The sequence below is a fragment of the Coregonus lavaretus genome (assembly GCF_964263955.1).
Source record: "Coregonus lavaretus genome assembly, contig: HAP1_SCAFFOLD_1385, whole genome shotgun sequence".
NCBI classification, from domain to species: domain Eukaryota; kingdom Metazoa; phylum Chordata; class Actinopteri; order Salmoniformes; family Salmonidae; genus Coregonus; species Coregonus lavaretus.
The window spans coordinates 1,145-26,954 of record NW_028159755.1 but is presented as its reverse complement, the minus strand read 5'-3'; the positions used below and the strand labels follow the sequence as shown (position 1 = coordinate 26,954).

At 44.1% G+C, this 25,810-nt stretch overlaps 1 protein-coding gene across 1 annotated transcript in view; it reads left to right on the top strand.

Moving 5' to 3' along the window:
* The window catches only part of LOC311122473 (protein FAM184A-like), a gene marked incomplete at its 3' end in the record, with an annotated part of 95,345 nt that extends 69,914 nt beyond the window's left edge, over nt 1-25,431 (top strand). Inside the window, exons 6-13 of the mRNA XM_084196822.1 lie at nt 4,787-4,909; nt 5,447-5,608; nt 6,447-6,568; nt 13,364-13,514; nt 15,989-16,030; nt 20,873-21,085; nt 24,735-24,888; nt 25,304-25,431. Coding sequence (XP_084052948.1) covers nt 4,787-4,909; nt 5,447-5,608; nt 6,447-6,568; nt 13,364-13,514; nt 15,989-16,030; nt 20,873-21,085; nt 24,735-24,888; nt 25,304-25,431 — 1,095 coding nt within the window. The remainder of the gene's footprint in view (nt 1-4,786; nt 4,910-5,446; nt 5,609-6,446; nt 6,569-13,363; nt 13,515-15,988; nt 16,031-20,872; nt 21,086-24,734; nt 24,889-25,303) is intronic.
* Nucleotides 25,432-25,810: the final 379 nt, after the last annotated feature.

The window sequence follows — 25,810 nt, the reverse complement described above, 5'->3', positions numbered from 1 at the left end:
AGTGTTGAGAGCAGCTCTGTGCTGGTGTAGCTTTGAGTACCCTCAAGTGCTGCCTGCCATTCTACACAGAACACAGAAGTGCTGTTACTATGGATGTCTAGTGGTTTAAAATCATACAGAAAGAGGTTGGTTATATTGGTTGACAACAGACCCATCAAAAAATGTAATGTGTGTTTGTCACTAGTCTCCCTCAGCTTTTAGGGCCGTGTTTTGCTCAGATCTTGTTTAGGTCTTTCTCTCTGTTCATCCATCTCTGTATTAGAGCCCAGTGCTATATACCTCCGCCATGTCTATCTCTCCCAGGCTGTGTCTGTATGTCTCAGGCTGTGTCTGTTTGTCCCAGGCCTGTGTCTGTGTGTCCCAGGTTGTGTCTGTATGTCTCACGCTGTGTCTGTATGTCTCACACTGTGTCTGTTTGTCCCAGGCCTGTGTCTGTGTGTCCCAGGCCTGTGTCTGTATGTCTCAGGCTGTATCTGTATGTCTCAGGTTGTATCTGTATGTCTCAGGTTGTGTCTGTATGTCTCAGGCTGTGTCTGTATGTCTCAGGCTGTGTCTGTATGTCTCAGGCTGTGTCTGTATGTCTCAGGTTGTGTCTGTATGTCTCACGCTGTGTCTGTTTGTCCCAGGCCTGTGTCTGTATGTCTCAGGCTGTATCTGTATGTCTCAGGTTGTGTCTGTATGTCTCAGGTTGTGTCTGTATGTCTCAGGCTGTGTCTTTATGTCTCAGGCTGTGTCTGTATGTCTCAGGCTGTATCTGTATGTCTCAGGTTGTGTCTGTATGTCTCAGGTTGTGTCTGTATGTCTCAGGCTGTGTCTGTATGTCTCAGGCTGTGTCTGTATGTCTCAGGCTGTGTCTGTATGTCTCAGGCTGTGTCTGTATGTCTCAGGTTGTGTCTGTATGTCTCACGCTGTGTCTGTTTGTCCCAGGCCTGTGTCTGTGTGTTCCAGGCCTGTGTCTGTGTGTCCCAGGCCTGTGTCTGTATGTCTCAGGCTGTGTCTGTATGTCTCAGGCTGTGTCTGTGTGTCTCAGGTTGTGTCTGCATGTCTCAGGTTGTGTCTGTATGTCCCAGGCTGTGTCTGTATGTCTCAGGTTGTGTCTGTATGTCCCAGGCTGTGTCTGTATGGCTCAGGTTGTGTCTGTATGTCTCAGGTTGTGTCTGTGTGTCCCAGGCCTGTGTCTGTATGTCTCAGGCTGTATCTGTATGTCTCAGGTTGTGTCTGTATGTCTCAGGTTGTGTCTGTATGTCTCAGGCTGTGTCTGTATGGCTCAGGTTGTGTCTGTATGTCTCAGGTTGTGTCTGTGTGTCCCAGGCTGTGTCTGCATGTGTCTCTTTCCCGGACTGTTCTCTGTGTGTGTCAGGGCCCAGAGCTCTGCTGCCTCAGCTCCAGTCCTGCAGGCAGTAGAGCAGTGAGAGGGCCTTTATCCGGCTTAGCACCCAAGCCTCATTAACCACTACCATGACAACTCATCTCCCCACCCCGCCACGCTCTGCTCAGCCCAACCACTCAAACACACACACACTGTTCCAGGACCTACCACAGCCTGGGCTGAGGGGTTGGAGACTGCTGACATGCACCTTCCACATCAATTCTGCACCGCACCACAGAAAATCTCGCTCTCACTCCATTCAATAATGAAAGTATTTTCTATCTGCTTTAAAACATCTGCTCCAGTGACATGACTAAACTGTCTGTTTTGAAATCCCTGACTGATAACATATTAAATTAAAGCACTCAAAAGACATGCACGATTGACTCAGCCAGAATGCATTTAGTCATATTTTTACTTCTCAGCTCGGTAGCTGCCAAAGGCTCCTGTCAACTCATCCCTCTCCAACATTATTCATTATTTAGTCTTTATGTAATAAAATACCGGCCATATGACAGATGTTGGGTTAAGCCGCTGTAATTAGTTAGTGCCTTGTTTATAGCAGGGCCGGCCAACCTAACACCATTGTGCCCACTACTTTCTGGCAATTGGAAGGATGAGAGTGGCTCTCCTCATGGGCATTGGAATGTGTGTACGTGCGTGCTTAAGTGTCTCTGACACACAAATCAGCCTGGCCATTCTTCAGTGTCAACACATTTTCCACTGGCAGCTCAGATCTCCTTGTTTCGCCTTCTTGTTTTAAATTGGAGGAAATGGAGGTAGCGACCCCTGTTGTTCCTCCACCAGGATGGTATTTGAGTTCTGCAGTCTCATCTGCAGAGGAAGACAGTGATTACACCTGGCTGCACCTCACCAGCTGCTTCGGCTGCTTCCAGGAACCTTATCTCAGGCAGAGAAACGTTGGCCGCTCCCCTTTGTCGGGGGGAGGAGAGAGAGAGAGAGAGCGAGAGAGAAAGAGAGAGAGAGAGAGAGAGAGAGAGAGAGAGAGAGAGAGAGGAGAGAGAGAGAGAGAGAGAGAGAGAGAGAGAGAGAGAGAGAGAGAGAGAGAGAGAGAGAGAGAGAAGGACGAGAGAGACAGAGAGAGAGAGAGAGAGAGAGAGAGAGAGAGAGAGAGAGAGAGAGAGAGAGAGAGAGAGAGAGACTTAAGTTCACACAGGACACCAGATAAGACAGGACAATTAAACCAGATAGGAAAGACTCAACCTAGCCCCTCGGCACATAGACTATTGCAGCATAGATACTGGACACTGACTGATATATATTTAGCAATTAGGATTTCTTATCTGTAATGGTTATGGTAAATTAGGCATTGTTGCAGACTGTTGGCATAGGCCTATCGATAAATGCGAGAGAGAGAGAGAGAGAGAGAGAGACCTCAGCAGTCATATCACCGCCACACTGCTGCTTATCATCTCTCCTCCTCTCTGCTCCTCACCATCACAAACGGAAATGCAGAACGGAGAGAGAGAAGAAAGGAGAGGAGAGCATAATGAGAGAGAGACACTGTGAGATGAGAGCACATGTGATAGTGTGATTAGGGTCTTGTTTGTGTGGCGGTGAGTCACTGTAGTCGCAAAGAGCAGCTTGACAAGTCCATGTGGCGGCGGCTGACATCATATTTTGGGCCAACTCCCCCATGCTCTTCCTCTTCTTCCCTGTACGTACAGCACAGCGAGAGAAGAGAGGGAGGAGAGTCATTTTGTCATCCTCCTGTCTCAAGACGTGGTCATGAGTCACCCCCCGGGCTGGCGTCAGCACCAAGGTGTGGGATGGACCTTTAGTTTGGACACTGAGATAAAACTAGTGACTTGTCAAATTACTGTGGGCAGCTGACAGAGACATTGTGTGGCACACTAAACTATTAGAAGTTTTGAAGCGTATGCACTATTCAAGAAGCGTGTGATATGGGAACTCAAAGACTTTGCTTCAAAGCCACCATACACACACACACACACACACACACACACACATCCCTTAACTTGACACCAAGTGGAAAAAACATAGGGGAAGACGCTAACAATATTAAATACATAATGTCTTGACTCTTGTTGGGATGGGATCATGAAACATAGATGAGCTCCTATTTGCATATGTGTGTGCAGAGAAAGATGAGAGCGCTAAATGATGTACCCGTAACCAACCTCACACGCACATACAGTGTGCAGAGCAGTCCTCTCTGAACAAGGTGAAACTATACATTATTCCGTCAGCCTTACTTAGTGCTTCATGCTGACCAGTCTTCTGCTCATACATATGCCTTTTGAGATTGCACTTTGAAGTGTCTGTTGTATATTCTATGTATATGGTGTACATTTTCAGTCATTGGAAAGCATTAACTGAGGTTACAGAGGGAAAGGATAATGCAGTAGTGTCAATCACCAACTGTATCAGAGGAACGTTAATATTGGAGTGGACATGGTTCACATAGTAGTCTGTCACTAGTCAGCTCAATGCATTTACTATTTATTTGGCAGTCATTGATTTAGCTCCAAGGCGTCTTTTCAGAGTAATATACTAGTCATAATGTTTTTGTGAAAGTGATCAAATATTCTGTTTTCGTAAAAGATGTAGGCCTATATGAAGTGTTTTGAACAATGTCCTGTCCACAGTCGAATGCTCAGTGCTGACATTAACAGATGCAGAGCTGTTGAGAATTTCATAAGAAGTCTTTTTTTTTTGTCATTTCCATGCTTGGTACTAAAAATGCCACTCATTCCTTCCATCTCGTAGGCCTGTCCCCGCTATGGTGATGTCTACTGTTTTATATTGTCACTGCGGTGTCACCCACTGGCACAAATATCCTGCAATGAGAGTGAAATGGTAGACTAGCAATCTATCCCATACGAGAAATGTCTGAAGGCTGCATTTGATCCATGATATCGCACCGTCACAGCAAGAAATCTTTTCTCCCTGAAAATGGAGTTCCATAATGAGACATTTGCTTTGCAGACATCCTTGTCTTGAGTGGCCTGACATTGCTTAAATAATGAACTCACTCATCCATTTTCCCAGCAGGATATTAACCACCTGCCCAGGGGTACAACATTAATGTGTCACTTGTGATTGAAACACACACACACACACACAACCTCCTACATATAACAGCTCTTAATACAAGCCCTCCTCCAAAGAGCTACACTGAGTCCATATTACCAGATTGTGTAACAACGACGCTGACAGAACTCTTATTAGTGTATTCATGTGAATAATGCCAACTATTGTCCTTTCATGTACTAGTCATTCCCTTTAAACTGGCATTGATTTTCCTCTAAAAGCACAATTATTGCAGCCATATCTACAAAGTATTTTCAATTCATAAAGAGCCTATAATACTGTAAACCCTGTAATGGTTATTGTGCTGGGATTATTATAACAGTCTTTGTGGTTTGTCTACAGGAAATGGAGCAGCAGTTTGAGAGGGAGAGGCTCTCATTGGAGGAGCAGAAGAACCATCTCAGACAACAACTGGACAGCCTGAGGGAGGAGCTCGCCGCCAAACTTGAACAAGCCAATCAGGAGGTCAGTCAGGAGTCACCCTACCTATCAGATCTCTCCTCTTTCTCAACTGATTTTGGCTATTTATTGTGGTCAGCCACATGGAATTAGAATTACTGGTGCTAATTGGTCATCTTTGAAGTTTGATGCTATCTATTCTCAGAAAACAAACCAGGTTTGAAAGGAAAAGAACAGCAGGTAGAGAATATATAAGTATGTCTTGGCTCATTTGAAGTGCAGTTTCCCAACTCTACTAAAGGGAATGTCTAAGAGTTAATTACAGCTGGTTACGATGTGAAGGCCTCTCTGAGCACTGAGATGTATGATAGACTTCTAGAGAACAGCTGCTGATGTGTAGAGTGTGTCTTGACTCATTTGAAGTGCAGTTTCCCAATTGGAATTTATTACAAAAGGGAATAGATTTGACTCTACTTCATTACAGCTGTTTTTAAAGCCTGTCTGGGTACTGTGGTGTATGATATACTTCTAGCCTTGATTCTTGTTCTATGTGCTGAGTGTGGGTCTGCTCTCCCTCCCTGTCTGTCCCTCCCCTGTGTGTAGGTGTTGCGCCTGCAGGAGCTGGTGAAGGAGGGTGAGCAGGGCATGGGTTCAGCAGAGGGACACATCTCCAACCTGAAGGAGGCCCAGGACAAACTAGTGGAGGAGCTGGACGCTACCAGGGCCAGACTGAGAGAGACCAGCAACCTGCTGACCGCCCTGCAGGTGAGAGCACTGTTACAGTACAAATACACACACACACACACAGGCATGCTACACACACATACACACACACACACACACACACACACATAGATTTTCCTGGGTCCTTGGTGGGTTCTCCTCATCAGGGAGCCATTGGATTCTCCATCAGGAACCCTAACGATTTTCCTTCCCCATTCCCTCTTCTGACCAGGTATTTATTGATTGTGTATTAAGCTTATTTATGGGGGGTAATAAAGTTGAAATGTCCTGAATTGATCCCCTAGCGTTGAGTCTATTCCCTTACCAAATGTATCACGTCTACCTGCTTTGTCCCAGATTCCAATTCTTGATATGCCAGGCAGGCTTTCCAGCAGCTTTGGGTTGGCATACCTAATCAGGCTCAGATTGTGAATTCTGTTCTCATCTTTAAGGAGTCCATATGGCATTAGCACTTCATTATGCCCTTGACCTGCTGGGGCTCCTCTCTCTCTCTCCCTCTCTCCTCTCCCCTCTTCCCTCTCTTCTCTCTCCCTTTCCTCTCTCTCCTGTCCCTCTCTCTCCTCTCTCTCTCTGGTCCTGCATAATGAAGCAGGCTGTAGTCTGAATGTCAGGGGAAGTTTTGGAGCAGTATTGATGGCAGTAGGTCCAGACTTATTTCCTCTCCTCTGACTGATCACACAGAGCACTGTCCCATGTTCACACATGGCCCCAAGATCCTCATTGGTAGTAGTGTGTGTTGAGTCCTGGACATACTGGGTTAGATCACATGCTCAATTGTGTTGTTTATCATGAGGGCTAATATTATGAACCCTTTCTCTCTTTATTCCTGTCTTTCTCTTCTTCTCCTTCCCCCTCTCAGGGAGAAATGGAGGCCCAGAAGAAGAAGCATGAGGCTAAAGTCATCACCACTAAAGAGGACGAGAAGCTCAAGATGGACAAGATGGCGCTGGAACTGGAGCTCAAGTGGACCGAGACCTTAAGGTGTGTGTGTGTGTGTGTGTGTGTGTGTGTGTGTGTGTGTGTGTGTGTGTGTGTGTGTGTGTGTGTGTGTGTGTGTGTGTGTGTGTGTGTGTGTGTGTGTGTGTGTGTGTGTGTGTGTGTGTGTGTGTGTGTGTGTGTGTGTGTGTGTGTGTGTGTGTGTGTGTGTGTGTGCGTGCATGCGTGCGTTTGTGCCTGCATGTGTTTCTTGTTTGTTTGTGCCAATGATGGTGATGGAGAGGGTAAGTGAAAGAGTTTGGCTTGCAGTAATTGAAACAGTGACACTAAGACGAGGGCCATGATACAGTGACTCCAGAACCAGCTTCATACCAATAATACCAGTCCAGGGCTGGTCCCTGATCCCAGCCCAGCAGGAGGCCTTCATTTTTCACAACACTTGTTCAGCCGCTGCCCTCGCCTACCTCTAAATGTGTTTTTCGGCTGAAGCAAAGATGGTTGTTCACCAAGCGATCTCACTGCCGCTGCTGCTGCCTGTTCTGGCTCAAAGGAGAGAGAGGGGATGGTAATGAGGTAGATATGAGAAAGGATTTGAGCCCGAGTGACAAGCCACTGCTTATGAATTTCAAGTGTAAAAAGGCTTTGTTGTCAAAATAAAGGGCCATTTGAATCTCAATGCTTCTACAGCACATCAGGGACATGTGAATCATGATGTGAACAGAACTGCAGCTCAGGGATGTGACACTGGAGATGAGGAGGAAGTTCATCCTAGCTCATCAGACAGAGTCCAATTAGTGTCTCTCTCCATTGCTGGGGTCAAGGAATGTGTTAATACAGCATTAAGGATTCCTGATTACCAGGAAGGCTCTGCTACACATGGAGTTCTACAATAAAACCATCCAGTCCAGCATTGGCTCAACGTTTTATTCTGTCCTCTTCTTTATCTCTTGTACTGTAATTAAGTTTAATTTACCCTCCTCTCTCAATGTCCATATTTCACAATTGCATTCCCTTCAGCTTCTTTTCATTTTGTAAGTTATGAATTTTACATGCTCTTTAGTTCTGACAGCATTTAGTATTTTCATTAAGTGAGATAGTAATTAAAACTAAATTGAAGACTGCTTCTTCTTCTCTAGTAAACATAATGCAAAACACAACCTGCGGGGGTTCTGATTGTACTTCTGCCATGTCTAACTCGAGCCAACATGCCACTCAGGGTGAAAGAGGGAGAGAGAGAAAGAGAGAGGTGAAGGCAGAGGGAGAGATATTCCCATTTTCTTCCTCCCTCCTCTGTTCTAGGCTGTTCTCAGTAGGAAGAGGTGCTAAGAAGCGCCTCTCTTTCATGTCCTGTAACTGACTGTCAGACACATCTCTCCTCCTGCTCCTCACGGGGAGCTTGGCTGGTGATGTGGAGGAAGATACAGCAGCAGAAATACCAGAGCCCCTAACCACATTAAAGCCTCCTCTCTCTGTTTACCTTACGTAATGGTGGGCTTGAACATGAACGGCATTAGCAAGAGGGACAATGCAGACGGGCGGCACCACCACACAGCACCGCAGCGTCTATGACCGCCTTTCAAGTTCATCAACCACAGGAGACACTGTGTGTGTCATCTGGCGCGTCGCAGCGCACAACTGCACAGAGAACACACACACAGAGAATACGCACACACGCCCACATACACACACACACACACAAGTGTAGCGTCACAGGCAGAGAATGATTGAACGGAGCTGGTTTGGCTTTGTTTTGTGCTGAGAGAGATAGTCCTTTAAGGTCCACCATTCCAGACGGATAGAATAGGACAGGAAGTTTGTTACTGTGTGTTTCAGTGCGGTGATGTCAGAACCGGGTATAATGAACGTCCACAGTGAGTTTCTATCAGTTGAGATTTACCTCAGTCAAACTAAAGCTTTGTGAGAGATGCATTTATTGGCGTTGGTGTGCCCCAGATGTAGGGGGAAGAAATGATATTGCTGTTTAGACAGTTAGTTGATGGAGTCACTGGCGTAGCACACATCCCCGCAGCCCCCGCAAGGCGGGGGGCCCACAAGCTTTGTTGTTGTTGGGTTAGGGTCCCCCCCGGAGGTCAGGACCCCAGATAGCATATGAACAAGTCATAAGCCATGCATTTTTGGGGTGGAAATTAGCTTTAAAACTGCATCATTGTCTCTCAGCCTCATGGCAAAATGTGTAGAATTACAGGAAATTAGCTTTAAAACTGCAACATTGTCTCTCAGCCTCATGGCAAAATGTGTAGAATTACAGGAAATTAGCTCAGGGATTCTTGAAAGTCAGACAATCCTTGTTCAGCAGGGAAACTTTATTTTTATAGTAAAAAAAAAAAAAAAGATTTTGTTGCATTATTTAAGTTTAACATTTACATTTAGGGAAAATGTATATGGGAATATATATATATATATATTTTTTGTATCTAAATACTTTAAATATTAGTCATTTCATGTCGGCTCTATGCCTGGAAATGCCCTTGTCCAGAGCAAAGGATCCCAATTTCAAACTCTCCAAAAAATGATGGATTAATGGATATTAATAAAAAAAATTAATAGCCCTCTGTGACTTTAAAGAATATTTCTCAAAATATAATATTACTCAAAACTGTGATTCATAAAAGATGTGTCCGGAGATTTTGTCAATTCTGTCAGATATGTATACAATTCTAAATTAATAAGGAATGAGCAGGGTCAGCTATACCACAAGGACCACTTATTCATGTCATCATTACATTACAGCATGAATATCTTACTGGTCATCCCCAAAGCCAACACCTACTTTGGCCGCCATTCCTTCCAGTTCTCTGCTGCTAATGCCTGGAACGAACTGCAACAATCTCTGAAGCTGGAGACTCTTATCTCCCTCACTAACTTTAAGCATCAGTTGTCAGAGCAGCTTACCGATCACTACACCTGTACACAGCCCATCTGTAATTAGCCCACCCAACTACCTCATCCCCATATTGTTATTTATTTTGCTCATTTGCATCCCAGTATCTCTATTTGCACATCATCTTCTGCACATCTATCATTCCAGTGTTAATACTAAATTGTAATTATTTTGCACTATGGCCTATTTATTGCCTTACCTCCATAACTTACTACATTTGCACACACTGTATATAGATTTTCTATTGTGTTATTGACTGTATGTTTTGTTTTGTCCCATGTGTACCTCTGTGCTGTTGCTTTTATTGCACTGCTTTGCTTTATCTTGGCCAGGTCGCAGTTGTAAATGAGAACTTGTTCTCAACTGGCTTACCTGGTTAAATAAAGGTTAAAAAATGTTTTTAAAATGTGTGGAACAAGACCACTCATGGTCTGCAAAGTTCTCTACTTCTGATAGATTTAAAGAAACAATATTGGAATCATCATGGTCACAACCATAAACTGTCAACTCCATCTGCCTTATAGATTAAGATAGAATATTAATTTTGGTTCAAATATGGTACATACATAAAGCAACTGACAAAGAAAATAAATTGCTACTGTGTATGCCACTTGAATGAAGCAGAAAACATTTTTTTTTGTAAACTCCGTAAAACTTCAACTCCGATTTTTATCTAACGTCAACTCCGTCAGAGTGCTGAAACAGCTGATAGAATGGTTATGTTTTTATTGGGGATTTTCAAATGAGTCAATTTCCATATGTTACTAATTCTGTTTTGAGTATCTTTTGTCAACTCCGTCAGTGGCTTGTCAATTTCGTCACTGATGGCTAACCCCCTTAAGATTTGTCTTTGTCCAGTATTTTAAATCACTGTTCTGCAACATATGCTTAAAAAATGAAATTAGCCCTTGAGCATTAGTGCTATAAAACAAAATAAAAATACATTAGGAGATTTGTATTACATTTATCTGTTATTTCGAGGTTAGCTTAAGCTGCAGCAAGAGGGGAGAAATTGTCTACAATGCTGGTCATATCAATATTTTGTATATTGATGTTTCTGAAGTGATATTTTGCTGTAAAGGCTAGCATGAGGGACAAGTAGCTAGCCACAATGAGATACGTTTTGAGAAAAGTCAGTTAACCTTGTAACTTACCTAGGTATAATCAATCAATAAAATGTATTTATAAAGCCCTTTTTACATCAGCTGATGTCACAAAGTGCTTATACAGAAACCCCAAACAGCAAGTAATGCAGATGTAGAAGCACAGTGGCTAGGAAAAACTCCCTAGAAAGGCAGGAACCTAGGAAAAAACCTAGAGAGGAACCAGGCTCTGAGGGGTGGCCAGTCCTCTTCTGGCTGTGCCGAGTGGAGATTATAAGACAGATCAAACGTTCATAGATGACCAGCAGGGTCAAATAATAATCACAGTGGTTGTAGAGGGTGCAACAGGTCAGCACCTCAGGAGTAAATGTCAGTTGGCTTTTCATAGCTGAGCATTCAAAGGTTGAGACAGCAGGTGCGGGAGAGAGAGAGAGAGGGTCGAAAACAGCAGGTCCGGGACAAGGTAGCATGTTCGTTGAACAGGTCAGTGTGTATAACTAATAGGTCAGGGTGTATAACTAACTAGTTCAATTTCTCTCACGATTATAAAGGATGATGATGCCGAATGAACATGGTAGCCTCGCCTCGAGCTCCTAGAAAACTTTGCAGGTTTCTACTTTTTCTAGTGTTTTCTTAAATTTTCTTACTCTGTTTGTTTAATGCATTACTTCATACACCCGGTAGAACTATTGGAATATGAATTGCTGGGTACTCACCATTCACCCGAACTTCCCGAATTCCCGGAGACGGCGGAACAATGGTGTAGCCTCTTCAGTGAGGCGCCGGGTAGCCTGGGAGTCCTACCGGAAAGAAGGAAATAAAGATGCAGACGGAGAGGCAGACGTGGAGGGGTCTTAGTGAGGTTGAGGCGCCGGGCGACCCGTCCTCCATTACCGAGCATACTACTCATTAGTGAATACATTTGAGAGCGAGGATCTCCTTCCAGAGGGACATCAGATTCTGCAACATACTCTGTTTTTCTGAGACTTGGCTTTCCTCCGACATCCAAACAAATTATATACAACCAGCGAGTTTTACAGTTCATCGAGCGGATAGGAAGCGGGCTCTCTCTGGCAAGAACAAAGGCGGTGGTGTCTGCTTCATGACCAGTAACAAGTATTGCGATGGGGGAAACGTACATGAACGAGTTTCTGCTCTCCCGAGGGGACTGAGGACTACAAGGGTGCGTCCTCAGTCCCCTCCTGTACTCCCTGTATACCCACAGCTGCGTGGCCTCACACAGTTCCAACTCTATTATCAAGTTCACTGACAACACAAGAGTAGTATGCCTGATTACCAACAATGACGAGACGGCCTACAAAGAGGAGATTGGTACTCTGACAGCGTGGTTTCCAGGTAAACAACCTCTCCCTCAACGTCAGCAAAACAAATTAGCTGATTTTGGACTTCATGAGGAACCAGGCTGGGCACACCCCCATCCTCATCAACGGAGCCACCGCGGAGACGGTCAAAAACGTCCCTGTGAAACTGCACTACGCCACTGGATGGAGTCCATTTGTGACTGACTGCCTGTCATCTCTCTGCTGCTTTCTGATGTTTAGACTGAAGGCTTTGATCTCAACGGGGATGTCACACTGACGTAATGCCTCCATTCTCACTATACCCTCCCATTCTCCTCCCTCTACATGCTCCACTCTCCTTCCTCCATTCTCCCCTACTGCCTACACTCTCCTCCATCCTCCCTGCCTACTCTACACACTCACCCCCTCTTCCTTCCCAACTCCTCCGCTCACCAGGTGCTGAGTGCCCTCCTAGGTAATTAGCCAGATTGGGGATTTGGGGCTGGGGTATGAATATGAATATGAGTCTCTTTACAATATAAAGTCCCTAAGAGCAGTGTGTCTGTCTGTGTTTTTCTGAAGCGATGAGGATCAACACGTGTCCTTGCAGAAGTGTCACAGGGCTAAACCGTGGTACTCTGGTGTTGCATCAGAGCACTCACTCACCCTGGCGCTCATCTGCTGTTAGGAGGGACAAAAACATTGGTGGCGCCCCGCACTTAACAACGGCATTCTCTGCTAAATAAATATTAACATGCAGTCCGCACTCCTACTAAAAGGTCTTTGCAGCGCCGTTAAACACGTGGGCATTGAATAGCACTGAGATGGTGAGGTGGGAGACGTTTGCATGACGGCGTGGGGAATTCTACACAGATGTACGCTCTGCTCCGCTCCCAAGGAAATGGACTCTGAACACCTCCAGAGCTCCGACAGCCAGCGGCGTGCTGGAAATGTTCAGCAATTACAGGACATAATGTCGAGCTGTTAACCTCTTAGAGACCCTCTGTGTCCCAGGCTGCGCCGTGTACCGACGCATGCATTAACATCTTCACTGTAGCAGACTGGGAGAGAGTGTTAGTCAGCCCCCATCTCTCTTCTCTCATGTTCACTGTACACACAGTGTGCTCTTGAGATGAGTGCAAATGAATTCTGTTTATTAAAAATAACGACATATTTTTCTTTCTGTTCTTTTTGCTCCTAACAAATGTCTTGGCTGTGCTGCATCCAATGAGAAGTGGAGTTTGTGAAAGGGTCTTAAAACGTGCTCTTGCAAGCATGACTTGCATGATGCTCACTAGAATATGTTGACCTAACGTTACTGTAAAACAGGGCGCTGCTGTATATGATTTGCAGCAGCTTCAGTGTTTTGGAATTTATGAGAATATATTACTACTCCATTAAGTTATTTCAAGAAGGTTTTGCTTTCGGAGTCAAACTCACATTATTGTGATGGGCTGAGCCCTGGATAATCATTGTTATCTTCTATGTATTTAAACTAATGGTAATTGTGTGCATTTGGTGTGTATGTCCACAGGCAGGAGTGTAAGAAGCTGCGTGAGGAGCTAAGGGAGGATCATGAGGATGACAAGAGGGCAGCCCTCACCCAGCTGGCCCAGAACAAGGAGCAGGAGCTGGGCAGTGCCCGCGAGAGCTGGCAGAGGAAGGTGGAGGACCTACTGGAGCAGGTAAGAGACAGTTCACCCTCACCCTGCTGCACCAGCTGGGTATTGTGATATACACACTGGGCTGGGCTCCAGGATAACTGAACAGTAAGAGGACTACATCATTTCTAAGTCTGTCCACTAGTATCATCAGTGCAAAGGTTTGGCTGAGATTTCTATAGGGATTTAATATACACTACCGGTCAAAAGCTTTAGACCACCTACTCATTCAAGGGTTTTTCTTTATTTTTACTATTTTCTACATTGTATAATAATAGTGAAGATAACAAAACTATGAACTAACACATATGGAATCATGTAGTAACCAAAAAAGTGTTAAACAGATCAAAATATATTTTATATTTGAGATTCTTCAAATAGCCTTGATGACAGCTTTGCACACTCTTGGCATTCGCTCAACCAGCTTCACGTGGAATGCTTTTACAACAGTATTGAAGGAGTTCCCACATATGCTGAGCACTTGTTGGCTGCTTTTCCTTCACTCTGCGGTCCGACTCATCCCAAACCATCTCAATTGGGTTGAGGTCGGGGGATTGTGGAGGCCAGGTCATCTGATGCAGCACTCCATCACTCTCCTTCTTGGTAAAATAGCTCTTACACAGCCTGGAGGTGTGTTGGGTCATTGTCCTGTTGAAAAACAAATGATAGTCCCACTAAGCCCAAACCAGATGGGATGGCGTATCGCTGCAGAATGCTGTGGTAGCCATGCTGGTTAAGTGTGCCTTGAATTCTAAATAAATCACAGACAGTGTCACCAGCAAAGCACCCCCACGCCATAATACCTCCTCCTCCATGCTTTATGGTGGTAAATACACATGCGGAGATCATCCGTTCACCCACACCGCGTCTCACAAAGACACGGCGGTTGGAACCAAAAATCTCCAATTTGGACTCCAGACCAAAGGACACATTTCCACCGGTCTAATGTCCATTGCTCATGTTTCTTGGACCAAGCAGGTCTCTTCTTCTTATTGGTGTCCTTTAGTAGTGGTTTCTTTGAAGCAATTCAACTATGAAGGCCTGATTCACACAGTCTCCTCTGAACAGTTGATGTTGAGATGTGCATGTTACTTGAACTCTGGGAAGCATTTATTTGGGCTGCAATTTCTGAGGTTGGTAACTCTAATGAACTTATCCTCTGCAGCAGAGGTAACTCTGGGTCTTCCATTCCAGTGGCGGTCCTCATGAGAGCCAGTTTCATGATAGCGCTTGATGGTTTTTGCGACTGCACTTGAAGAAACTTTCAAAGTTCTTGAACTGTTCCATACTGACTGACCTTCATGTCTTAAAGTAATGATGGACTGTCATTTCTCTTTGCTTATTTGAGCTGTTCTTGCCATAATATGGACTTGGTCTTTTACCAAATACGGCTATCTTCTGTATACCTTGTCACAACACAACTGATTGGCTCAAACGCAATAAGAAGAAAATAAACTCCACAAATTAACTTTTAAGAAGGCACACCTGTTCATTGAAATGCATTCCAGGTGACTACGTCATGAAGCTGGTTGAGAGAATGCCAAGAGTTTGCAAAGCTGTCATCAAGGCAAAGGGTGGCTATTTGAATAATCACAAATCTAAAACATATTTGATGTCTTCACTATTATTCTACAATGTAGAAAATAGTAAAAATAAAGAAAAACCCTTGAATGAGTAGGTGTTCTAAAACTTTTGACCGGTAGTGTACCTTAAGGTCAATAACATAGGGCATACATTTTAACCACTTAACCCATCATATCATGAAACATCCATTTGGAAGTGTATGTCATACAATTTTAAATCATCCACTTCCTTAATGTCCATGAATAGGTGAGAGGAGAGTGCTCACGGCCTCGGCATATGCAGGTAGCCATCACAATGAAAGACTGCTGAGAAGCCTGTTCTGTTACCTTAGCTGTAACTCCCACCGCAATTATAGCTAGCACTGTCATTTACACAGATAGGGAAAGACTGGAGTGTAAGAAGATACAACATGGTGAATTTTAGGTTGTCATTTTAATCCCCTCTACTGGATACCATTCAAATTATTACATTTTAAATCTTCCCAAACTGGCACTGGCAGCCCTGTGAAGGGGACTGAATGGACCAAATCTAATTAAAACTGAAACTTTTAAAGCACTTGTACTTGCTAATTGCATTAATATTCAGGGAACTTCACAGAGAATAGTTAGGTTTGACAGTGGAAAGTTATTTCATATATTCATTTTTAGAAACTAAACTGAGATATCAACATATTTCACGTTGTCTTGTCGTCCTTCAGAACATTGAAATAGCCAACATCATCTGGGGGAAAAGGGGTCTCCTCTGTCCTCACTACCTTGGCTATCGCTCATGACACTCCAACCTCTCCCTGATACAAAGCTCCCCTCCCCTACCTCCCCTCCTGGTCCTTTTGGATCAGTATTTAATGTTTATTTGGGGGTTTTTAACTCCTGAAGGTATTCCTCTGTTCCTGTGTATTTTGTTCTCACCCATAGCGCCACTCGCTCTGTGAAGCTTTACATAAGTCAATCATTAATGTAAGTGTAAAGTCCACTTACACACCTGCTCCACAATTTCCCTCTTTATTTCCCCCTCACTATACAGTATTTACAGACAAATATATTCAACTGGTGTGAGTGGCTTGCATGATGCCGTTGTGTGTACTCGCTCTGGCTTGCAGTAAAGATGCTGGTTTCACTTCAGACAATCCATTTTCCTTTTGTTACAGTGTGCTGTACGCAGATCAGGGTTTGTTGTGGGCAACACTTGCAGTGTTGTGTTTCTTTGGGATAGATCGAGTATTTTACCTGGTCTATATGCTCTGCTTTGGTTTGAAATCTCTCTTCTTTCTGAATGTACCAAAGTGTGTTTGGCTTCTCTCTTCACTCCTCTATATAGAGAGGGTTGTTGTAGAACCACTGTGACTGGTTGCTACAGCAGTGAACCAACGTCATCCAGTTCCCAGGCAACACGCATGAAACACTCATTACCTAAATCTGCCCTCTTCTGAACATGTATATTCTCTATGTGCTCTGGAACTGACTCCTGGTGCACTTCACACTGGAGTGTTTTCCTCTTCCTGACTCTGAAAGGTGTATATTTCTGTTCTTTTGATGAGACAGAATTACAGCCTCTCTGAGTGGCGTGTGATTTACTGTACCTCCTGCTCGGCTCTCTCTGCTGTGCCATAATAACTACAGTGCCTTCAGAAAGTATTCACACCCCAAATGTTGTTGTGTTACAGCCTGAACTTAAAATGGATTACAAAGTGGAATTAATACAAAATGAAAAGCTGAAATGTCTTGAGTCAATAAGTACTCAACCCCTTTGTTATGGCAAGCTTAAATAAGTTGAAGAGTAAAAGGTTGCTTAACAAGTCACATAATAAGTTGAAGAGTAAAAGGTTGCTTAACAAGTCACATAATAAGTTGAAGAGTAAAAGGTTGCTTAACAAGTCACATAATAAGTTGAAAAGTAAAATGTTGCTTAACAAGTCACATAATAAGTTGAAGAGTAAAATGTTGCTTTACAAGTCACATAATAAGTTGAAGAGTAAAATGTTGCTTAACAAGTCACATAATAAGTTGCATGGACTCACTCTGTGTGAAATAATAGTGTTTAACATGATTTTTGAATGACTACCTCATCTCTGTACTCCACACATACAATTATCTGTAAGGTCCCTCAGTCGAGAAGTGAATTTCAAACACAGATTCAACCACAAAGACCAGAGAGGTTGTCCAATGCCTCGCAAAGAAGGGCACCTATTGGTAGATGGGTAAAAAAAAAAAGAAGCAAACATTGAATATCCCTTTGAGCATGGTGAAGTTATTAATTACACTTTCGATGGTGTATCAATACACCCAGTCACTACAAAGATACAGGCGTCCTTCCTAACGCATTTGCCGGAGAGGATGGAAACCGCTCAGGGATTTCACCATGAGGCCAAGGGTGAATTTAAAACAGTTACAGAGTTGATAGGAGAAAACTGAGGATGGATCAACAACATTGTAGTTACTCCACAATACTAACCTAAATGACAGAGTGTGTCACGCCCTGGCTCTGGGGACTATTATATGTTGAGCCAGGGAGTTAGTTTCTATGTTTAGTGTTCTATGTTCAGTTTCTAGTTCGTGTTTCTATGTTGGCCGGGGTGGTTCCCAATCAGAGGCAGCTGTGGCTTGTTGTCTCTGATTGGGAACCATACTTAGGCAGCCTGTTTTGCACTTGTCATTTGTGGGATCTTGTTCCGGAGAGGTTTGTGTTTGTTAACCTTAGGACTTCACGTATCGTTTTGTTATGGTTATAAAGTACTCATTAAAAGATGTATGCATATCACGCTGCGCCTTGGTCCACTTCTTACAACGATCGTGACAGAGTGATAAGAAGGAAGCCTGTACAGAAAAAAAAAAAATCCAAAACATGCATCCTGTTTGCAATAAGGCACTAAAGTAAAACTGCAAATAAATTGTCCAGAATACAAAGTGTTATGTTTGGGGCAAATCCAACACATCACTGATTACCACTTTTTATATTTTCAAGCATGGTGGTGGCTGCATCATGTTATGGGTATGCTTGTCATCGGCAAGGATTAGGACGTTTTTTTAAATGATAAAAATAAACGGAATAAAGCTAGGCACAGGCAAAATCCTAGAGGAAAACCTGGTTCAGTCTGCTTTCCAACAGACACTTGGAGACAAATTTACCTTTCAACAGGACAATAACCTAAAACACAAGGCCAAATCTACACTGAAGTTGCTTACCAAGATGACATTGAATGTTCCTGAGTGGCCTAGTTACAGTTTTGACTTAAATTATCTTGAAAATCTATGGCAAGACTTGAAAATGGCTGTCTAGCAATGAGAAACATCCAACATGACAGAGCTTGAATACTTTTTTAAAATAATCTGCAAATATTGTACAATCCAGGTGTGCAAAGTTCTTAGAGACTTACCCAGAAAGAGTCACAGCTGTAGTCACTGCCAACGGTGATTCTAACATGTATTGACTCAGGGGGTTGAGTACTTATTTAATACATTTATTTTTTACAAATGTTAGAATTTTCTGTCCACTTTGACACAACAGATCGTTGACAAAAAAATGACAAATCCATTTTAATCCCACTTTGTAACACAACAAAATGTGGAAAAAGTTGAGGGGTGTGAATACTTTCTGAAGGCACTGAAGCTCGTTGTCTCGTCGTTGTCGGTGATCAGGCCTACCACTGTTGTGTCATTGGCAGACTTAATGATGGTGTTGGAGTCGTGCCTGGCCATGCAGTCATGAGTGAACAGGGAGTACAGGAGGGGACTGAGCACGCACCCCTGAGGGGCCCCCGTGTTGAGAATCAGCGTGGCGGATGTGTTGTTACCTACCCTTACCACCAGGATCCAGTTGCAGAGGGAGGTGTTTAGTCCCATGGTCCTTAGCTTAGTGATGAGCTTTGAGGGCACTATGGTGTTGAACGCTGAGCTGTAGTCAATGAATAGCATTCTCACATAGGTGTTCCTTTTGTCCAGGTGTGAAAGGGCAGTGTGGAGTGCAATAGAGATTGCATCATCTGTGCGGTATGCAAGCTGGGCGGTATGCAAATTGGAGTGGGTCTAGGGTTTCTGGGATAATGGTGTTGATGTGAGCCATGACCAGTCTTTCAAAGCACTTCATGGCTACAGACGTGAGTGCTACGGGTCGGTAGTCATTTAGGCAGGTTACCTTAGTGTTCTTGGGCACAGGGACTATGGTGGTCTGCTTGAAACATGTTGGTATTACAGACTCAGACAGGGAGAGGTTGAAAATGTCAGTGAAGACACTTGCCAGTTGGTCAGCGCATGCTCGGAGTACACGTCCTGGTAATCCGTCTGGTCCTGTGGCCTTGTGAATGTTGACCTGTTTAAAGGTCTTACTCACATCGGCTACGGAGAGCGTGATCACACAGTCGTCCGGAACAGCTGATGCTCTCATGCATGTTTCAGTGTTACTTGCCTCGAAGCGAGCATAGAAGTAATTTAGCTCGTCTGGTAGGCTCGTGTCACTTCGATCTTAGTCCTGTATTGACGCTTTGCCTGTTTGATGGTTCGTCGGAGGGCATAGCGGGATTTCTTATAAGCTTCCGGGTTAGAGTCCCGCTCCTTGAAAGCCGCAGCTCTACCCTTTAGCTCAGTGCGGATGTTGCCTGTAATCCATGGCTTCTGGTTGGGGTATGTACGTACAGTCACTGTGGGGACGACGTCATCGATGCACTTATTGATGAAGCCAATGACTGATGTGGTGTACTCCTCAATGCCATCGGAAGAATCCCGGAACATATTCCAGTCTGTGCTAGCAAAACAGTACTGTAGCTTAGCATCTGCTTCATCTGTCCACTTTATTATTGACCGAGTAACTGGTGCTTCCTGCTTTAGTTTTTGCTTGTAAGCAGAGGATAGAATTATGGTCAGATTTGCCAAATGCAGGGCGAGTGAGAGCTTTGTACACTTCTCTGAGTGTGGAGTAAAGGTGGTCTAGAGTTCTTTTCCCTCTGGTTGCACATTTAACATGCTGGTAGAAATGAGGTAAAACGGATTTAAGTTTCCCTGCATTATAGCAGATTGTCTTTGATCTGCCTCTCACTGGCTTGCCAAACATATTGATAATGCACTGTGCACTCTGTACTGTTTGTTGTCCAAATGTTTCATTACGCAGATGCTGGAAATTAATGCATGTGGGGGGAAGGAGGGCATTCAGACAGAGCTCTCCTTCTCAAAGGCTTTGCTCCAGATGCTTCCTGGTAGTTAGCAGCAGAGTCAGGGTGACTTGTGGAGGTGTCACCACCGTGGTTCTCTTCTTCCCATACACCCCTCCTCTCTTGCTCTGGGCCCAGTCAGTCTCATTATTCACAGTAATAATACTAGTAATGAGGACTGAGCTCTCATGTTGATCACACACTGAGCTGTTGATGACACGTACAATACAGTACTGACTGGACGTCACCAAAGGTTACAAAGCAGGCAAAGTTGCTGCAGGCCTACTACCATTTTGAAATAACGATTTTGAGGGCGTAATGGAAAATGACATTTTGTTGCACCCTCTAACAAAAATGTGATGTTGTGTTGCTTCAGGTCATAACTAGCGGGAAAAAATGATATCTGTTTTTGTTAACAAAGTAGGCGTAGGTTTGTCAGTGAAGTAGACAGACAAACAGCTATTTCACACCTGTTCTTCTCTATTCCCTCTCTCTCTCTCTCTCTCTCTCTCTCTCTCTCTCTCTCTCTCTCTCTCTCTCTCTCTCTCTCTCTCTCTCTCTCTCTCTCTCTCTCTCTCTCGTCCTTCTCTCTCTCTCTCTCTCTCTCTCTCCATTTTCTTCCTTCCCTCTCCCCTTCTCTACTCCTCCCTCTCATCAGATCTCGTTGCTGAAGCAGAGTCTGGAGATGCAGCTGTCTCAGTCGCAGAGCTCCCTGCAGCAGCTCCAGGCCCAGTTCAGCCAGGAGCGGGAGCACCTGAGCCAGCAGCTCCAGGAGCTGCAGCTGGAGCACCAACGCAGGGAGCACAGCCTACAGGAGGCCCACTGCTGCGCCATGCAGGACCTGGACGAGACCCGCCAGCACGACCTCAAGGTGTGGCCCCTACCTGTCTGTCTATAAAGTCTCCGGTCATAGTACATTTCCTGACCATCAGACCTAAAAAACCACCCCCATACCCCTCTGTCTACTGGGGGATGTAGCCATGACATTCCCTCTGTCCCTGTGACATCACTACCTCTTTTATCTGTATCATTGCAACTCTGCTCTACAGGGTGCCATATCCTCTTCCCTTTATTTACGTATTATCTCTGTCAGCTTACAAGTGGTTAGAATCATTGTCTGTGTGAAAGCTCCCATCTGGTGACTTTAGAGCACTAGATTAGATATGAGGCATTATGGGCCAGTGTAGGCTCCGAAGTGTCAGTAAGACTGGATATCAGTCAGGAGCAGAGAATGAGGAGAGACAGTGAAAGATTTACTGGTGAAATAGCTGGTGACGTGGCCAGATGGACTTTTGCAACAGTGAGTCCATCAACATTACCAGAGACGTAGAGCAGTTGACTCCTGAGCGTATCAGTGATTTGGACCTGGCCTTGATTGAATCATTGCTGTCAGGGGGACACACTGCTTTTCAATTCTTCGCACTTTAAAACAAATAGGTTACAGAGCAGCAGCAGCAGCATAGTATTTGATGGAGTTACGATGCAACACAGCTAATATTGTCCCAGGGCGTTAAATATGAGTAATGTAGTGCAGTAATGTAATATTATGGGAATATTTGGGGAATCTGGCGAGGCATCTGTGTAATAGTAATTCAGATGGTGGTGAGTTTGCTGTCAGCACAGCCGGGGGCAATACATTCTGGTCCATAAGCCAGTCGCATCCAGGAGCCCCAGTGTTAGCATATTCAGTAACTTCATGCTCAGATCCAACTCTTTTTAAATCAGCCCCTCTGCTCATAGAGCTGTTTATAGGACATGAGAGTGTCATGTAGCAAGAGGGGGCTATGTGTTCATACTTGAAAGGCGGACTGACAGCCAGGCTCATGCATGGGTTAACTGTGGAGGTCTAGGTCAGGAAGACGATTGGCTCTGTTCATTTATTCACTGGTGTTGACTAAGTAAACGCACCTGGGCTGCTGGGTTCACTGTGGCACAATCTCAGCTGGAGCAAGCTGGATTTGCTCCTCGCAAAAAATAAATACTGGATAGCCAAAGAGCGGGTACCACTTTGTGACAAAACAGATATGCCCAGCTCTCCATCTTTACATAAAACAGACTTACTGACTGTACCCCAAAACACTGACATCTCAATACTGGTCTGGGCATTTCATTATCAAGGTTGAAGTGTAAATCAGAACTCCTTTATCAATCCAGAAAAGACCCATTACATTAAAATACAGACTTCAGAAAGATATAAGGACATTCACATTTTCTAACACTGAACCTTTTCTCTCCAAGGAAAAGGGAACAAATGTGTTTTTCTGCACTCAACAGGCCATTTTGAAATGAATTTAACCTTACTCGGAGGCTTTGTTTGAGATTCTAAAACCCTCGGATGGAGTTTATGTCAAGGGGTCATGCAAAGCTGACACATTGTCCCTGAGCATTCTGTCTCACCTCTCCAGCCACAGATTGGATTAGAAGCATAAGACCCATGAGTCATCGGCGATTGAATGGGCCGAAAAGTCTTTCCTGTCTGCAAATGAGAAAATATACCTCTCCTAGGAACACGTTTATCTCAATAGCTGTTGTCTCTTAAATAGGGGCAAGGTTGACTCAAAGTTGTTGTTTAAATGTTTAAACCTTTGCGGGGATAAATGTATTCAGGTTTAGTTTGTCCTGGACATGTTTTATGAGGAAAAAGGCATTTAGAGTGTAGTAAAGCAAACGGAATTGTCTTGTTTGAGGCATTAGGGACAATTCTAGTTTCACCTTGCCTGCAGGAGGAACACATATCCCCTGATTGTATCTATTTGCATGACAAGCTCTGTTATACAATGATAATATAATGCTCACTTTAACATCCAATCTACTTTTTCACAGTAAAACATTTCCTGCAAATCACCTAGTTCTGGTATGAACACACAATATGGTGTATCTTGGGATTCTCGCAAGCTATAGATTTTTCTCCATTCAATCTTATTTCTCATCCGTGCACAGGCTGCAGACAGTATCAACTGAATGAATAGGCACACAAGGAAATAGGCTGTTTCCCACTACATGTGTTTCTAACTGTTCATTAATGAGTCTGGGCACACAGACTTAACAGACCCAGGGCTATATATATCATCATTTATAGATATATAGATCATTTACTGGCCTGGTCCCATACCATTGTCAACCAATACATGAACGAACACACAGAGGAATGAGCTAAAACACAAACACGACCCAAGGACCACCAGCCTAACAATGAACATCTAGATACTACACTATATAGACTCCGAGAAATACGCATTCAAATAAGCCTTGTTACTGTAGTAGCAACATAGCCATTCCCTACAGAGGCCTCTAACTCCCATGTTTCTACATGGTTTGATATGGAACTTTGTATGTGGCGATGGGAGACTTTAGCTTGTTATCTATTCTAAAAGTGCTGCTGTCGCTACGGGGTTCTTCCCCCACTGAGGTTAGGGACATTGCTTTCTATTGAACTCTCCCAGCAGTTGCCTATTAGAGGACCTGCTGCCCAGGCACAGAATGTCCCCACTGACGGCCATTAGAATGATACTGACATGACCAAACCTTTCCTTCTCCACAAGGACACTGTGCCGATACATACACACACACATACACACACACACACACACACACACACACACACACACACACCCTTCACACTGATGTGGCTCAACCACTAACTGTTGGGTACAGCATTCAACAAACAGAATTTCTAGAACATAATTCCACCGCTGATTTATTCCTGTTTACTCTGTAAGGCCTATTTGATTTGGTCTTATACAAGTCATATGTTGATTGAAATCATTTCTATTCTATCTTTCTATTTCCATCTTAATAGTGTTTTATCCCTATCAATCTGGTGTTGTGGCCACTGTCTCGCTCTCTTTCTTTCTCTCTCTCTCTTTCTTTCTCTCTCTCTCTCTCTTTCTCTACACCCTCCCTCCCTCCCTCCCATGAATGGAGATTATAGTGTGAAATGAAAGGCGTATTCATGAGGTTTGAGAAGTAGCAGGTGTCTAGTGTTACTTTATGTCACTGTGACTTTATCCTCACCATGTTAATGGCTCTCTGTCTACTCAATTGAGTTTAGAGTGGCGTATTGTGTGCTGTTTTGCTCGTTGTTGGTGGAAAACATAGGACAGCCTTCCAATAGCCGCAACAAGCTGCTGATGAAATACTTAAGTACTAATTGATTGTAATATAATTCTATAGTGTTCAGCAATAATGTCTAAAATATGTATTTTGGCCCCATGCAAGGCCCTCCCTGGTGCCATGCCACTGCCTGAGTCCCTCTCGGCCCTTATGTTACTGAACTACACTTAGTCCCACTGCAACATACTGGTTGAGTTTAATTGTTGCTGTTGCCAGATTCTCCCAAACTGATCTTTCTCTTTACTGTCTGAACTCTTCATATATGTTTCAGACTATCCCTTCTAGCGATGGAAATAATGGTTATCCGTGCCAAAAAGTTATATACAAAGATTTGTATGTCATTTGTTTGTCCTTGTCCTAACCTGTGTGTGTCCCTCCTGACCTCTGAACTCTGTGTGTGTGTGTAGGAGCTGGAGCATCGTCTGCGGCAGCAGCACCACATAGAGCTCCAGTCTCTGAGAGAGGCCCACAGACACAGCATAGAGACCCTCAAACAACAGTCAGAGCAGGAGCTGCAGACTCTACGCTTCGAGCTGGAGGACGAGGGCAAGGCCATGCTAGGTAAGAGCCAGGCTGGGTTAGGGTCTGATGGGGAATGGTCACAGGGTCTCACACTGGGTTAAGGGCCCTGGCAGGGAGGGAGCCACACCGGGTCAAAGCCCTAATAACGAAAGCCATGCTGTAAAGGCTAATGCCCTTACATGCTGAGTAAGGACCTTGAGAGAGAAAGGCCATATGTAGTAATAGAGGACCGTTCTAGGTAAATGCTAGACTTGGTTGTAGCCTTTAGAAAAAGTCATTGGAAGCTAGTGTTGTTAAACACAGCCCGCCACTCCCTTTAGGAATCAAGGTCAACACTGGAACATTCCATCACATAGCTTATTAGAGGCAGGAGATGTACTGTGTGATGAATGTGTTTTAATTAGAGACGCTTCCCTAAGGATCCTGTCTGTCTCTCTCTCTCTCTGGTTCCTAGCCTCTCTGCGCTCTGAGCTGAACCACCTCCATGCCTCGGCCATAGAACATCTACGGCAGACCCACCAACAGGAGACGGCTGCAGCTAGTCTGGAACTGGAGAACGCCCTGGAGAACAGCCGGATACAGGTCAGAGTCACCGGGAGTCACCGTGACTTACTGGCATTCCACATATCACTTAGCTAAGAGATCATGGAAACAATATGGATGGGCCAGCGTTAGTTTGTATTACAGTGTGATTGGATATTGGCCATGAACAACAGCATTGTAAAAAAATATTTAGACTTTTGTAATCGCCCTAACAGCAGGCAATTTTGTGTAGTGGCTTAACAATGAGGTTAGACATTAGCTCAATGAATGAGGATAGATAATGATCTAGAAAAAGGAGAACGAGTATATGCCCACACACACACTTTCAAATCTAGATAATCCTTCTGTGCCTTTTATTGTACAGACTGAAATGTTTTTGAACTAATGCCCATAGAAGAGAAATATCTCCCTTGGCAAC